Here is a 17,102-nt window from a genome sequence, read left to right on the forward strand (position 1 = left end):
AAGTTCGATTAATCGGATAAAAAAAAGTTTGTATTGAGATTGCAGTCCATCACAGGAGCAAGCTTGGAGCGGTGGAAGTAAAAAAGAAAAAAAAAAAGTGTGGTGTGCAATATAATGAAATGGAAAGTGTAAAATTATATAGCAATAAATGCAGAATGGCACCGGCTATAGAGCACAACAAATCCAGTCAATAGTACATTATAGCTGGCGGTATTCTGCATTGCGCTGTGTAATGTGCTGTTGCTGGGTTTTGTAGTCCTCTATAGCTGGTGGTATTCGGTATTGCACCACTGTATAATGCACTATTTCTGGGATTTGTTGTAGTCCTCTGTAGCTGGTGGAATTCGCATGGCGCTGTATAATGTATTATTGCTGGCATTTGTAGTCCTCTATACAGCGCAGTGCAGAATATCACCAACTATAGAGGAGTACAACAAATCCCAGCAATAAATTATACATACAGTGTATAATGTATTGCTGGGATTTGTATTCCTATGTATAATATACAGCACAATGTACCATCAGCTATAGAGGAATACAAATGCCAGCAATACATTATAGAGTACCATGTGTGGGGAAAGTGCAGGCTTACCTGAGCAGTCTTCCAGCAACTTGCTTCTGAGATCGGGCCTGTCTATCGACGGCTGTCATCCCCCCACACCTGCTCCTCCTTACTACATCTTCCACGCGTCCCTGTGCCGATCGTGGATGTGGGCGGGTGGTGAGTGTGAGGCGGGAAGGAGGTGCGGCGTGGATGCGGGCGGGTCTGGCAGCGTTGAGCGTGAGTTGGGGAGGAGGTGCGGCGCGCAGCGTGTGTGGAGCCGTGAACAGGGCCAACTGATTGGAAGCCGATTCATCGATTATTGAAAAAGTTGACAACTTTTTCAATAATCGATTATGTCGATTAGTTGTTGCAGCCCTAGTGATCTCGCTGATGGCATCAGGCAGAACTCCAAAAGTTACAGTGAATCACACAGGATACAACTTCAATTTTTCTTTCTTGTGTTTATTAAAACATCACATCATGTCATACATGCTAACGTTTCAGGACGACGCAGTGACCCTTCATCAGAGTGACATAGTGTGTGTGCTGGTGATTTGCTGTAACTTCCGATCAGATTCACCTGAAAAACAGACGGGAAGATCTGATCAGACCACCCGTGTGAAAGAGACTGAAGTAGTTTTGCTTGCCATCTGAGTTTAACTGCTGAATGGATAAATGTTAGAGATCAAGGCCCCCGACTGCTGTCTTTTCTAAATGCCAAGGGAATCTGAAGATAAACATTCCAGCTGATAGTGCTGGTGTCTAGATATTTGTCAGGAGTTTAAACATTTCAAATGTTCTCATACACATTTGTTTTCTTGCAGCCGAGTTTTGTTGCCAGTATCGGTGGAAGAGGTAAGAGCTTGCCTTTTTATTGTAATAATTGTTTTTGCAACTTGGCTGGTTTGTGAAATGATACAATGTGGCTCAAGGCGAAGCTTGTGATGTCACAATTGTGTGCTGACTCTGTTCTTAACCTGTTTGACTGTAGTCACACCCAACAATTCGTTTTTTTTTTTTTTTTAATCTTTTTTTTTTTTTTTTTTTTTTTTTTTTTTATCCTTCACTGTGTTACAGTAAATGAAAGGGCCGTATCTGTCACCGGCCCTGTCACCGGCCCGCACACTTCATCCTGGGAAGCGCATTAGGTTCCATAACAGACGTCCAGCTAAGCGAAGCATGAAGTGTACAGTGTAATTGTTAGAGCATAATGTAAATCATTGATTAGCTGCAGATTGCCATGGATACTGTTGTTAAACCAGTCACACCAGCCAATTGTTAAACCAGCTCATCAGGACAACCCTTCAAGTACCTGCAAGTCCTTTGACAGGCTTGACATCAATCTACTTTTATATAAAAACTATTTCTGTACAGGGTTTTTTTTTTTTATATGGTTATTTTTCAGTTTGAGATTCCTGTGGTACTTTTCATGGTTGCTTTTCAGCTCCATGGAGTGTACTGTGTTGGTATTTTAGATAAAAAGGGCCATAACCTTTTTGTAATATTAAACATTGTATATCTTCCATTATGATGAGAGATGTAAAAGAAACAATTGGCATCAATTTTGTATTTTTTCCCCGCTCCGTCATCTCTGTAGACTTTTTTACTGACAATTCTATTCATAGTAATAATAATAGACATACAGCAGTCTCAGATCATTAGGTCTTAGCGCTGGCATCATGGCACCAGTAGTCTATGGCATGACTGCTCCTGGCACAGGGTGAGATAAGTATTCTGATACAGGGAGTCATTCAGTGGTTAGGGTAGCTTAGTGTCAGGGTCATGGTTGTAAGGCAGTTAGTTTGAAGCTAAACTGTAGGCAGATATAAAAGACACATTAATGCAGCACTGTAATCAATAATACACCATTTATATTTTTTTTTTATGCATGCAGTGTAAGTACCTGAATTTGACCTGGTATCAGCCTCTTGCAGTCCCTGTCTAGCAGTGGTGAGGTGTGAGAGGAAGTAGCAGTAGCTAATCGGTTCAAGTGCTGACAAGGAGGAAAAAGCAGAGTGACAGAGAGATGAACTATGCTGTGCTGCTTCTCCTTTCAATGTCAGGTCCTGGATGACCTGGGCTCATAGCAAGTGGGCTGAATGATGCTTGCCATCAGATTGAGGACATCTAGCTGCAGAAAGAAAGTACTGTGTGGTATATCTCTGGATTAACAACATGAGAACTAGCCTGTATAAACCCCATCATTACTAGGCCATTTTTCAGTTTTCAGTGCTGTGATAGTTTGAATGACAATTGCTTCGTAATGCAACACTGCACCCAAATAATTTTCATTCTTTTGAGACAGGCAGAGCTATCTTTTTGTGACTTTTAATAATCACTGTTTTTTAAAAACTTTTTAACTATATAAGTGTCAACCTCCAAGTTGTTTTTTACATTACGGCAGTAGGGAGGGGGTTAAACTTGGATTTTGCAACAAGTTGGTTTTGTTGTTTATCTTTTTAATGAGTTATTCATTTTTATTCTCCTATTTTTTACTGCGGTTATGCTTTAGATCAGGGGTGCTCAAACTGTGGCCCCTTTAGCTGGCTCCTTTAGTTGTGCTCAAACTGTGGCCCCTTTAGCTGTGCTCAAACTGTGGCCCCTTTTAGCTGTGCTCAAACTGCAAGTCCGATCATGCAACTGCCTCTGGAAGTTTTTATGCTCTCCGTATATATTTTTCTCGCTTTTGAAGCCTGCAGTGTATCCATTTAAAACATTCCCGTGAACAGAAAAAGTGAAGTGTGGTCCTTCTCCAAAGAGGCAAGGACTTAATTTTCTGGGATGCAAGAATCCTGACAGGGTACCCTGGTTCACCTAGGCCAAAACCAAAGGGACCCTGATCCTTGGGGACCAGCTGAAGCAGGTCCACCAAGTACTTGATAAGGGTTGTATCGAAGAGAGACCGCCAGTAGGGAAAAGCAAAAGATCCGATGCCCACAGAACCTCTCCTCAGATCAGGACAGGTCCCAAAGGTACACACCCTCCGTCATCTGAGGGGTAATAAATGCTCTTAATAATTGCTCATGCATAAGTGCTATAATGTAAGCTGGGTTCACACCTAGGCGTATTACGTATGCACGTCTGTCGCGCGACCGTCACACTGTTTTTTTTTTAACCGAGATTCGAGGTAAAAAAAATCACGCGACCGTCGTGCGATTCCGAAGGCTACTTAGCTGTATCCCAATGGAAAACGCCCTCCAAAACGGCCCAAAGACATGTACTTGTTTGGGCGTCAGCCGTTTTGTAGGGCGTTCAGACGGGCTGAAATACGGAAAGGTGTGAACCATACCCATAGAAAACAATGGGATTTTCATGGTTGTACGTTTTGTAGAGCGTTCATAGAGCGTTGAACGCCCGACAAAACGGAAAGGTGTGAACGGGGCCTAAATGCGTGCATGTGCTAGGAATGGCATGCCTTGCTCTTTCTGTATTTATGCTGTTTGTATGCACTTTAAATGTAGGAAATGCAAGAAATCACGCATCGTTTCTGCATCTGCCACTAATGAAAAGCTAAGAGGTTTCTAGCAACACTTGTGAGACATTGGTTTCTGAATTGTGATAAAATACTAGGTGATACAAAATAAACCTTAGTCAAACATGACCAGAATTATGTATTGGTGTATTATCTTTGCTCATCTATTCTGTGTTCAGCCTGCACATGTACATGCATTTTCTCCAAGTAGTAAAATTCCTAATACTAGTTAAACGGGTACTATGCCATTTTTGCACCTTCATACCTGGTAATCATCTAAATATCTTTAGAAAGCTGACTACTGAGCTCTTATCATAGAGTCATTCAGACTGATATTTTCGATCTGCATAGATATGAGCAGGTTACATTACTCACCAACTTTTTCATATCTGTACGGTATTTACAAGTGAACACATGCGCTTTTAGCTTCATCCACATGCATGGGCCATTTTGAGGGGTTCTTGCTTTTCTTTTTTATATTTTCACATAGTTGTTTGGGTATGGGGATGTTCAGCAAGTGGAGGAAGGGTCTGTGTTACGGGTGGGTATAGCTGGGAATTGGGATGTAGTGCTGTTTACTCCCCATGAAATGTCAACCGCCACTGGGGAATTCAGACCATCCCTGAAATATCAGCTCTTTCCAACCTTCCCCTTGAGCTCTTTCCAACCTTCCCCCTTGAGCTCTTTCCAACCTTCCCCCTTGAGCTCTTTTCAACCTTCCCCCTTGAGCTCTTTTCAACCTTCCCCCTTGAGCTCTTTTCAACCTTCCCCCTTGAGCTCTTTTCAACCTTCCCCCTTGAGCTCTTTTCAATTTGCCTCAATCTTCTTTTCTGTTTCCCTTGACTTGTATGGAGAGAGGAGCAGCTCTCACACAAACCAAAGCCCATTTAGACAGGCCCTTGGGTGGATTGGCACTAATGTGGATTTTTTTTTTTTAGTTTTGTATAGGGAGTAAGGGAGGGTCATAACCCCTTATCTTTTGCCATCTGTGTCCCATTTAGGAGATTTTTCCCTAATTTGCTGTCCAATAGCCACAACAAGAAGTGAGGGGGAAATCCCTACAACGTGAGAAAAATCCCTGGTGGTCAGCAGTGTCACCAGAACTAGTGTCCCTACTGGAAGATTTCTAATTTATCCCTATTCAGGTGAGAACCCAAAATTTGTGGTTTTCATTTATTTCAGTAATAATAGTCACCAGGATAAATAGAGAGGATGAATCTCCCTAACGGGGACACAGGCAGTAATAAAGACTCGACAAATTCTCTGATCTCTCTACTCCATCCAAAACTAAACAAAATGTTTTGGCTTCCGTTGCATTTTAAGCCTCAAGATGCCCTGTTCTTAATTTAAACTGATGCAGCTGAATTTCCTCTTCCCTTCCACTGCCTTTTCCTGTGTGCACATGTTTGTAGACTAATAAACAGAATATGGAAACCTCTGTTTATTTTACAGAGAGGTGTTTATTATCGCACATCTAATTTGTTCCCTACACCGGCCCTGTAAAAATGTACTGGAATTCTTCCTCAAACGTCATTTACTAGTTAGCCATAAATAGACTCCGGAACTCCTCAAAGCACATACCCGGTGACTAATACCAAGCTACAAAGTCCAAATGTACAACATGGCTATTCATGGTGAGTGTTCTGTAATTCCCTCACTCCGCCTTGCAGCTGAAGCTGATTAATACTGAGGAATTAAGCTGCAAACCTATAACTGTAGGAAGACATTTATATACTGTATAATGGACTACTGTTTGCTGAATGTCTAAACATGTCATATGTGCTAACCTGGAGAATGTCGGGTATATCTAAACAAAATAATTGTTTCCTTGCGGTTAACAGTTACTAGACGTTCTATGCCAGAACAGTATTGTACCGGAATGAAAACACAATTTCAGGTTATTTAAACGTTTATTCCATATACGTTTAGCATCTGTTATTTATTGTAGTTAGATCTGCATAATGTAGTGCACGGGTACCATAGCCATTACTGGAGAATCCCACTCTAACGGCTTTGCTTTTTAGGGAGATTTATTTTATATCATGTAATGTAAGCGGCATGTAGCCAATTTGTTACATGTTCGTAAAATTGTAAGTTGCTTGCAATGATCAAATATAAAAAAAAAATATGTCCTACCTTCCTCCAAGCAAATACCAGCATGGCATATGGACATATTAAACCTCAAAAGTGGAGAGTCACAAGTGTGTGGATCCTTTCTACTTTTGTTTTTGACATAAACACAACCCTCTTTATTCACAAGTTTAATATCAAAATTGGGGGGCTTCTTTTAGTTCACCTGATTTGGTGAAGAAGCTATACCATTCCTCAGCTGGGGGCTTCTTTTAGTTCGGCTGATTTGGTGAAGAAGCTATACCATCCTCAGTTGGGGGGCTTCTTTTAGTTCACCTGATTTGGTAAAGAAGCTATACCATCCCACAGTTGGGGGGGCTTCTTTTAGCTCACCTGATTTTATTGAAGAAGCTATACCATCCCATATTGAATGGACCTGCTTTCCTTCCACCTAGTTTAGTGAAGAATGTATAAAATTGGGTACTTGCAGTGGTCACCTGTGTACTAACTGTAAGACTACATGGATTTTAAACCATTGACAAACATAGCCTTGGCTATAAAAAAACAAAAACAAAACCCCGCTGGAACATAAATGGGTAACTTCTGATGGTCTTACAATTCAGCTAAAATCTTTTGAGTCGAGTGATAATGATCTTATGCCTTATCTGGGTAACTTTACAAAACTTTTTAAACTCCTGAAACTGATGTACAGAACATAAGCATAAAGGTAAAGATACACTTTAATGAAAATTACACATACGGTCTGCAATACAGTGAATGTGTCTGCCAAGTGCTTTGGTTTTTCATCTAGACATAGCTTTTCCAGATCACTGCACTCCACTTGGTTAGTAATATGGTGTTTTAGGTATATGAGTCATGGAACATCAAGCGGAGAGTCTCAAGATGACACAGTATAGACCAGCCTTTCTACACCAGGGTGCCGTTGGGGGGGGGGCGGGTTTCTGATGTGAAAGGGGGGATCCTTATGACCTAGCACACAGGATAAGGTAAACATAGGTATATGGCATAGAACTCATAATAACGTAAACGTAGTGGACTTTAAAACAGCTGCTGTGTTTGGATAGCAGTAACCGTTCACTGCGTTATTTCACTTGCTATCAGAAGTTTCTCTTTGAACAAAATGCAATATGCAAAGCACATTTCTTGCCATTTCCCCAGTAAAATTGATCCTCTTGTCTGTGAATCCAATAAAGCCTGCTTTGTTAATCTTATTATCTTGAGTTATAAGTCCAGAATATTCTAATACCCCTGTACAATAGGGTTCATTGTGGAGAGGAAATCAATATAATAAAGTTTAATAATTAACATGCTTTACGTGGCTTGTATACAGAATGTAGAGGGAACAGCTAATATGGTTAGCTAGATGGGTGCGATGTACAAATGTAGCCACGCTGTAGATCTTGTAAAGCATAATCCCATTCATTCTGTACGGAGAAATCTTTAAAGCTGATCACCAGAATTTGCACTGACTAGGGGTACAGCCATAAGCTGCTATACTTATTGGGCATTTTCCTCTACTCTTCCAGGATGTGGGTGGGCCGAGGACTGGTGGTCCATTGTACTTGAGAATTTTGGAAAGCCTGTGTGTAGCAAAGAGAAGCTGCTTCGGAGGATTGGGCTTTGCGGGCTTTTTTTTTATAAAATGCGTTTTTGACAGATTGTTGATCTGCATAGGGCAGCCCATTCATTTCAGGGGGATACCCTACATGTAACAAATACGGCAAATAAATTAATGCAGCTGTTTGAGCTGTGAACTTCACACAGTTTATTGATTGCGCGTGCATCCTGCTTGCTGTATTAATGGCATTAATAATAATGGTAACACAAGCAGGATGCACGCTTTTCCATTCCCGCACACAGCAAGTGTGAATGAGGCCTTATTGTAACTGCACATCTATGATAACTAACCACAAATATCCTCTCATTTGCCTTTGTTACACACCTCTATCCCCCAAGATCTCTTACCTTATCTATTTAGCAATGAGCCATAAAGTATCACTTGAGTGATAGCTTTGTCTGTTGGGGCTGCTGATATCACATCCAAGATGGTGGCACCCAGCAGCAGTCCCAGGTCTTTGGCTGTCCATGCAAGGATGTATAGGTAAAGAACATGGAGGAAATACTTTAAATGCACATATAATCTTATGCAAAGATTGTTGTTAGCATGAATGGTCTGGCAACAGGGTCTTTAGTCTTGCCACATCCAACCTCTACTCCATATGTGAAAACCCTAGCAGCAGGCAAAGAAGTTTGAAAGGTAAAAATAGTATAATAGTCTTGTGGGGCCACGTTGTGGACAGGGCTGCTGTTTATATTCTAAGCCAGTTCCTATCATAATCCTTGCCCATGGATTGGTCTTTTTGTCGAAAATAGTACTGAGACTTCAGCAGCTGTGGGCAAGCTGTGCAACTAAATACTGATGATTGCTGAAACTATAGTAAGGGATGTTTTAAGTAAGGTTGGGGAAAGGCCTTTTGTGGTTACACTTGGCAAAGTTAAAAAATAACATTTTTTTCGAAGGCTTGAAGTATTTATTTAAAATATCTTAATGTTCTGCATAGAAAATATTATAAGGGAAATAAATGTAATTGATTACGCCTTCCTCCAGGTGCAAGTTGTTGTTTTTTGGCAGAACTGTTCGTTAAGTTCTAACCATTTTCTTGTATCGTCTGAACTTTTTTTTTAGAGAAGTGAAACTGCACTTTGAGAAGGCACAGGAGGTTATTAGGAGTTTAAAATACATAGACGTTTGCATATGTTAGGGTTAACATAGTGCAATATGTATTGTGTACAGTGTTGTTGAATTTGCAATATTGGGAGAACTTTAGTTTGTTGCCTGCCTTCTAACCCACGAAAAAGGTCCTGCAATGTAGCTGCCTACAATTCATGACAACCTCTTTCACTGACTAGAGCAGAATGATAGAAGCCAATATTTCTAGGTGGAGACTGGTGTTATGAGGCATGACATTAAAGTGTATGTCAGGCAAATTTATAAAACAAAATCTGTACATTTCTCCATGTTTTATCCCTTTATACAAACACTCCAAGTACAGAAATACTTATTGATCTGTCAGAAATCCAGTGCTGTTCTAACTTCCTGTTTGTTATGACACTGCATCTATAACAGTGAAATCCTAACTAGTGTTGTAAGCCCTGTCTACTGGACTACAGAACTCTACCTATTCCTGCCCCCCTCTCTGCCCCACTTCACGTGCATACATTTGATAATTAATCTTTTTTGTCCAGCAAAAAAATGCTGCTCCTCTGTCTCCCTGAGCCTACCCACAAACTGTGTGTAGGGTAAGGACTCTTGGTAGATGTAGTTCTGTGCCTATATCAATAAAAACTAATCTCCCAGCAGGTGCTCACTATAGAGTTTTACATTCATATTGATATGGTGATGATGTTACAAGTGCTAGAAGAAGGGTTTCTCGCAACGGTAACAAGATTAAAGGGAACAAAATAATGTTCCGTGTGTGTGTTGTAAAGTAGCCACTGCTCCTAGTTTGCTCCTGCGATGGACTACAATCTCACGTTTACTCATTTGTATTGAGATTGTAGTCCATCACTGGAGCGAGCTTGGAGCAGCTACTTTACAACACACACAGGGACCACCCTCCAAAAGGAAGGACAGTGTCTGCATGAATTCAGAGAAGATTTGAGGATCTACAGCCGAGTGATACACAAATAAAATTTGATAACAACATTTTTGTTCAATGTTCAGGTACTTGAATGCATTTTTAAGATTTTAATTCTGGAGTTTAGTGTCATAGCAGTTGATAAAATATGGAAAACAATTATCACCACATCGGTCTTCAAGTTACATTTTCTGATGAACTTCTACCAGAAAAGGAACTTCTACACTATCAAATGTGATATCTACGTAATGGAAGGGTCACTGTACCATTTTTACATGTGTGACAGTAGCAGTGCATTAATGGCAGCCTTACCGACTCCCTATGAGAATGAGGTTGTACATGAACTCTTGAATGTACCCTAGTGGGGATTTTTTGGGTATAATCTTTAAGGGCTCATTCACACTGCTGCACGTACGTGCGTATTGTACCATATGCAAATAAATGGCTCCATGCACATAAAAAATTCCATTACGAGTGATGCATTCTGGGATTGCATATAGTGCACGCATATACGCTCTTATATACGCGCATAGATGCATTTGTCTCTCATAGTTGAGGTCTACCTATGATGCCAATTACAGGCCTCTCTCATCTTTTTGGGAGAACTTGCACAATTGGTGGCTGACTAAATACTTTTTTGCCCAACTGTATGCACATAGACGCTCGTATATACGCAATATACTATTTTGCTTGCGTTTTGTGTGAATGAGGCCTTAAAGAGGTTTTCTGGCTTAACGCTGAACTCCAAGCACAAACCTCTTCATTTAAATATATTTCTTAATAACCACAAATGATAAACATTCACTTTATGTGCACCGAATGCCTTTGCAAACCCACTTATAACCTTGTAAAAGTAGTGTTGACATCACTATGCTGCACATACCCTTTGCTGAGAGCAAAGCTGTGAGGGACCCAGTAGACCCCACCCACTACAGGCTGCCTGCGGATACAAGAACAGTCACCCTACACAAGAAGAGAGAGCTGCAGTGACAGGTCTGTATCAAAGGGCGTTCCTGCACAGAGGTAAAGTGTCACACTGGATTACTGGAAGAAATACATAAATCACACCACGATTCAAGTAAGAATACCCATGAATCTTGTATTTAGACAATATTTGCTGTACATGGAGTTCAGCTTTATTGTGACCTTCTTCCTGGTTATAATAGATGGAAAAAGGAAAACATTTAGAACTCAGGAACCCTAAAATTTGCACTTGTGCTGGACACCAATTCCTCTCCTCTTAAGCAATTGAGCCTTCTAAATATAGAAGATATAGCTGTGCCACACTACAGAGTGTTCATGTTCTTCATAATATTAAGAAACTGACCTAAAATCATGATTTTTGTATTGCTTTAGAAAAAATGTGACCTGTCCCTTTAAGAAAAAGTATCGGTAATTGGTATCGGCGAGTACTTGAAAAAAAGTATCGGTACTCGGCCTTAAAAAAGTGGTATCGGTGCATCCCTAGTATTTACACACTACATGGGTCGCATTCACATATCCGATATAGCAAAAGGTCCTGCATCTAAACATGATTTGATGACTATAGACTCAGTTCACTAACCTATTACGATCGTTATTTGACAATCGTGCATTACTTTTCAGCCGTGACAGCAGATTGTAACAGTCACATGGCTACAAATAAAGACTGCCATGGCAAATCACACAAATATTACAGGCTAGCGTATTGAGTCTATTGCCTTCTGACAACTCCACGCTTTTTTCCTATAAGGGTTGGGGCTGCTTCTGTCATATGGGTTGTTTTGTGAGTCCTCTCCAGGAAAGAAACCTATATTGCATGTGTATAGTGCTTTTTGCTTTGTTAAAAATAGCTGTCATCCCTCTCAGGCAGTAAGAACAATGAAAGCTAAACATTTTAAAGCATGTGCTTCCACTTGGCTCTGGAAAACGATATGAGATTATCCAGACTAGTTCACTGAGAAAGAAGGATAGAACTGGCAATGCATGATTTGGCATACAGCATAGGGGAATTTCACCAGGAAAAATATGAGGGAGAATATGGCTTGCATGTATGTAGATTTATATCTATGATAATTAATTTACATGTAATGTGTGCAAAACCTAAAGCTGTATTGGGAGTGAAGAATTGAAAATGATCACTGCTATGGCTTATAAGCATTTAATGTTGTTTGGTCACACCCTTTTCTAAATTGGATTTGCTATCTGCACTACTGGACCAGTAAAGGTCCACTTTAATTTGGGTTGCCCAAGGGTTGTGTGCTAAGAGCTGAACCAATATTGATGACCAATAGGAAGTGACGGAACATAAAGTAATTGCAGAAATTTATGGATGCAATGGAGATTGCCATCCTACACTTACATAAATGCAGAAATGTGTTTCCTGTAATGTTTTACTAGGAAACCTCCATTGGTCTCCTTCTGCTTCCATAGGCTGCACACATTCCCCCCTGCTCTTGGCTGTCCATCTGTATCTACTCATTGACTGGCAGGTCTGTTCTCGCGCTAAGAAGTTTAGAGATCTGGGGGGTTCATTGGAGCAGAGTTACTGCTCCTTAAGAAGAGCTGTTTGTGCATCCTACATGTTTCTCATTTAACAGGGTTAATTGAAATGTGAAAAAACCCTAGGGAAGTCTCAACCTGCTGCAAATGTCTTTGAAGGTCCATCAAAGCTTCCAAACAAAGGCATGTGGATGGAAATGTTTAGAATGCTGTCTGTAAACTCTTAGGCCTGGTTCACACCTAGGTGTATTGCATATGCGCGTCTGTCGCGCATTTTTTTTACCGCGAGATACGCGGTAAAAAAATCGTGCGACAAACGTGCGTTTCCGAGGGCTACTTGGCTTATCGCAATGGAAACGCGCAACAAAAACGGCCCAAAGTAGTACATGTACCTTTTCAGGCGTGGGCCGTTTTGTAGCGCGTTAGGGACGGGCTGAAATACGCCAAGGTGTGAACCAGACCCATTGAATACAATGGGATTTAGATGTTTGAGCGTTTTGTAGAGCGTTCGTCGAGCATAGAACGCGCTACAAAACGTTCAGGTGTGAACGAAGCCTTAAAGAATAGCAAATAGAGGGTATGGCCATGCAACAAAGTGCACTTAAAATGGAGCTCGAGGCAAACCATTAAATACATATATGTTTACTATTTTAACTACCGAATGATCTGTAATTTTGGACCATTTTTTTTTGCTAGTTATTAAAATTACTCTGCTACATCCCTTGTAGCATTACTGCTTTTTGAGACAGCTGTACTGCTTTCTGGGTCACTTCCCTGCTCACTAGACAAAAGTAATCCTAGTTCACTGCCCAGTGAGGAGGCAGAAAGACCCAGGAAACTGAAAAACTAAGAATGTTTCTCTTTTAAAGTAGGAGTCAACTTTCATTTACGGTTCTAAAGCCTCCCGTTGTTTTGCCTATATCTACTGCTGGCAAGCAGTAGACTTAGGCAAAAAGTTATAAAAAAAAAAAAAAACCCGCTTAAACAGCAGTTTAGACTAACCTCATTATCGCTGCGCGCTCCCGCAGCGAGAGTCCGGAACTGTTCGTGCGGCCGCAAAGGATCTTGGGGCGGGCGAATGCGCAGTTCGGATTCTCAGCCGGTAGACGAGCAGAGTCGCAAGATAAGTCTATGGACGCGTGCACCCGCCCGCAGACACCGCTGGATCGGAAGTGCCTGTAAGCAGAGAGGAGTCAGCGCTGGATCGGAGAGCCGTCGCACCGCTGGAGGGACAGATGAAAACATGGGGAAAGAAGAGGAAGATCGGATTAAGAGACATCATTTAAGATCAGTACTGACATTAACATGGGGGGCGAGGGGGAAAAAAAAATATCCTTTAATGTCACTTTTTAAGGCGGTTATAGTAACCAAATTTGACACTCATCAGGAAAAGTTAAGACATTGACACACCCTGATGTTGGGTAACATCACTTCCCATGCCCGTGTAATAAAATCTATATTGGCAAAACTAAAAGGGATTTGAGAGTTACAAATGGTAAACATCTTTGTAATATTGGTCAAATGGAAATCTTCTTGGGGGACCAGTTTAGGCACTTCCAAGGATCAGCAGTTTAAGGCATCTGCTTTAAGTGGATTCATCAACTGCAGATATCTCTGAGACGGAGAGACAAAGACAAAATGGTACTACATAAAGAAGCATATTGGATTTTTACCCTAAACTCCTCTATCCCTAGGAGATTAGATTGTGAATTAAAACTGCAAGCCTTTATTATAATTAATAATATTGCCGTGGATTCAGCTGGTTTAATCCTTTTATATAATATATATATAATATATATAATATATAATATATTGTTTGTATCATATTTATAACCCTTATACCTCTACAAAAATAAGTTTTTTTCTGTTCCATTTGAGTGATCTTACCCCTGGCCACTAAACCAAACCAAAATGGTTGTGGCATAGAGCGAATATGGAAATGGAATAGTTTTGCAATTCTTCTTTATGAAGTCCTGCGAGAGGACGAAATGTGTTGGCGTTTATACGTATATAAACGCCAACACATTTCGTATCCTGTCTACTTGACTACGTGATAAGGGCGGATAATTTATCGCCTGCAAAGATCGAGGCAAACCACAGTGCACTCCATATTGAGGGGTCAGATTTGGGCTTCATGGATCCCTCATCCAGTAAATAAGATGAATAAGAGGTGACTACCGTTGAGCATATGGGATGGATACCTACAAGTAAGCCCTTTCCATAGGGAGTGGGCGTCCCAGCAAATCACCCCAAGTTTAGACCATGCATTAAGAGAAATTGCAAAAACTTAAGAGTTGCATCCTGGACTCTACAAGCCTCAGTTAGCATGTCAAATGTTAAAGTTCATGACGGTACAAGAAAATATGATTTGTTTGAAAAGGGTGCCAGCAGAAAGCCTCTTCTCTCTAAAAAGAACATGGCAGCACCACTTCGGTTTGCAAAGTTGCATCTGAACAAACCACAAGACTTCTGGAACAAGGTCCTTTGGACAGACGTGACCAAAGTGGAGATGTGTGGCCATAATGCACAAGCGAAACCCAAACACAGCCTATCAGCACAAACGCCTCATAACAATTCTTAAGCATGGTGGTGGAAGGGTGATTGCAGTCATTGAGTCGACCATAAACTCCTCTATATACCAAAGTATTCTAGAGTCAAATGTGAGGCCATCTGTCAGACAGCTAAAGCTTGGCTGAAATTGGGTCATGCAACAGAACAATGATCCCAAGCACCAGCAAATCTACAACAGAATGGCTGAAAAAGAAAAGGTGTTGCACTGGCCCACCTGAACTGCATGGGCCCAACTGAACGTCTTTTACAATGGAGGTTGAAACATTTTGATAACTGTTTGTTTACTATTATACCTACCAAAGAATCTTTAATTTTGTACAGTTATTCTTTTGTTGCACTTGTGCTAGTTGATTATTAGGATTACTCTACTATATCATGTTTAACATTAACGTGTCCTGGGACAGCTGTACTGTTTTCCGGGTCACTTCCCCTCTCACTAGACAAAAGTGATAATGGTAGTTGATTACCCATTGAGAAGGCAGAAAGACAACAGAAGCTAAATAACTAAAGCAGAAAGTTTCTCTTTAAAGTGGATTTTTTTTTTTAAATGTAAGCTTCCCCTCTTCTATCATAAGCAAAAATTTGCTCAAGCTGTGCTTGCCCTCACCATTTTCTAGTGATTGTCATCTGAGCTTCCTTTCCTGATCTGCACCACCAGTTCGCTTCTAGTGAGCCCAGCCCGACCCAGACACACTCTCTAGGGGCATGTCATCACGCATGCATGTCTCAAGGTCTTAACGGAGCTAACACATCATTATGTCAGCATGTGTCACGTCATCAGGGGTCCAGCAAGAATTGGGAAGAGATGGCCACCCCCCTAATAATGCACAGCAAGGCATGGACTGTGAATTACTGTAAGGCTTCCTGGGATGCATGATGTCAGTATCCTAGGAGGCTAAAGGCAATTGAGATGTCATTCTCTCCTAGGCAAGAATTCTGGAACGGTTGAGAGAGAACGAATATAAAAGGTTTTAATATATTGATCAATATAATATATACATTTGTGAGAGAGAAGGGGGTTGGGGGGAAATTATGGAAAGTGGGTGGGGATGGTAAAGACTGCTCTTCTTTTTTTTTTCCCCTCTGGAGGTTTGCTTTGCCAGGCATTTTACCTGTGGGCACTGCAAAGAGGAACCTTCAAAATGTAATTGGGTGACTATGCTCACTCCGAGTGTTACTTTGTAGGAGTAGCATTCTCACTCTTTAAAGTGCGTTCCTAAGGGGAACTACAAGTTGACTTGATAACGCAGTGTTTCAGCATATTTATCTTGAGTCCCGTTGACTAAACCAGCCTACTCAAGCAATGTTATTCTGCAGAAATACCCACCTCTCTGCTTGACATAGCCCCCGGTCATATTTTTGATTAAGATGTATTTGCATGAACATGAAATGGAAGAGTAACACATGGAATTAAATGATCAAAGTATGTTAACAATTTTATTTAACAAAGCCTGAGGTACAGCATAATTTACATTACTCTACTAACCTATGATGATTTCATTGAGGTTTAGTTCTAGTTTCAATTTTGGAGCCCCAGTGCCTAGAGCTGTGTGGTTTTTGAACTCAGGAGCTATGGTTTCACAATGCAGTGAATGAGTGTCATTTTTGCTTTTTAGGTGGACTTCAATCTATAAAACTACAGTCAATAAAATTATTGGGGGCAACCATACTGCTGTAGTATGTGGACATGACATGAGACCAACTAGCTAAAAGTTTCAAAAAAATTTGGATGGTAGTTGTTTAAATATGGAAGTCTTCTCTCATGCAAAGGCAACAAAAATGCTTTGGTAAAATCTACTGTTACAGTGTACTTTCATATAAGCTTTGTGGCCCATGTCCATTTCAATGCATAAGAAGAGTCTTTTTTTCATCTTTCTTTGTTTTTGTAGCATTTTTGTTGTATTTAGCCAAGGCACATGTCTTTTCTAGTCTGCCATAGCAGAAAATCGCCAAATGCCTGTTGCACACATCTTATAATACTATAGTAGAGAAACACAAACTTTGATTAGGCTAAAACAGGAGAATTTGACGATATTTTATTTAAGCAGAGGACGATGGCGCTAACTTTTAAGCAATAAATGGTGACGCAAAACGAAATTTGACTACAGGCATTCCTCGTTTAGCTACGGAGTTCCGCTCCTATGACTAGGTCGTTAAACGAATCGGTCGCTAAACGAGGAATTGTATACAGTACAGTATAATATGTACATTACAATATTCAGAGCAAAGAAATGGACAAAGGCAACTCCAACTTGATAACTTTTCTTTTATTTGCATAAAAGTAGTACTAGAGCTGGACTGTACA

The 17,102-nt window shown here is 40.6% G+C and overlaps 1 protein-coding gene across 1 annotated transcript in view; it reads left to right on the plus strand.

The window, feature by feature from the left end:
- PITPNA (phosphatidylinositol transfer protein alpha) overlaps positions 1 to 17,102 on the plus strand; it is a 66,374-nt gene that overhangs the window by 13,391 nt on the left and 35,881 nt on the right. Inside the window, exon 2 of the mRNA XM_018573541.1 lies at positions 1,369 to 1,399. Coding sequence (XP_018429043.1) covers positions 1,369 to 1,399 — 31 coding nt within the window. The remainder of the gene's footprint in view (positions 1 to 1,368; positions 1,400 to 17,102) is intronic.

Source organism: Nanorana parkeri, unplaced genomic scaffold (genome assembly GCF_000935625.1).
Source record: "Nanorana parkeri isolate BGI_ZX_2015 unplaced genomic scaffold, ASM93562v1 scaffold48, whole genome shotgun sequence".
Classification (NCBI taxonomy): Eukaryota; Metazoa; Chordata; class Amphibia; order Anura; family Dicroglossidae; genus Nanorana; species Nanorana parkeri.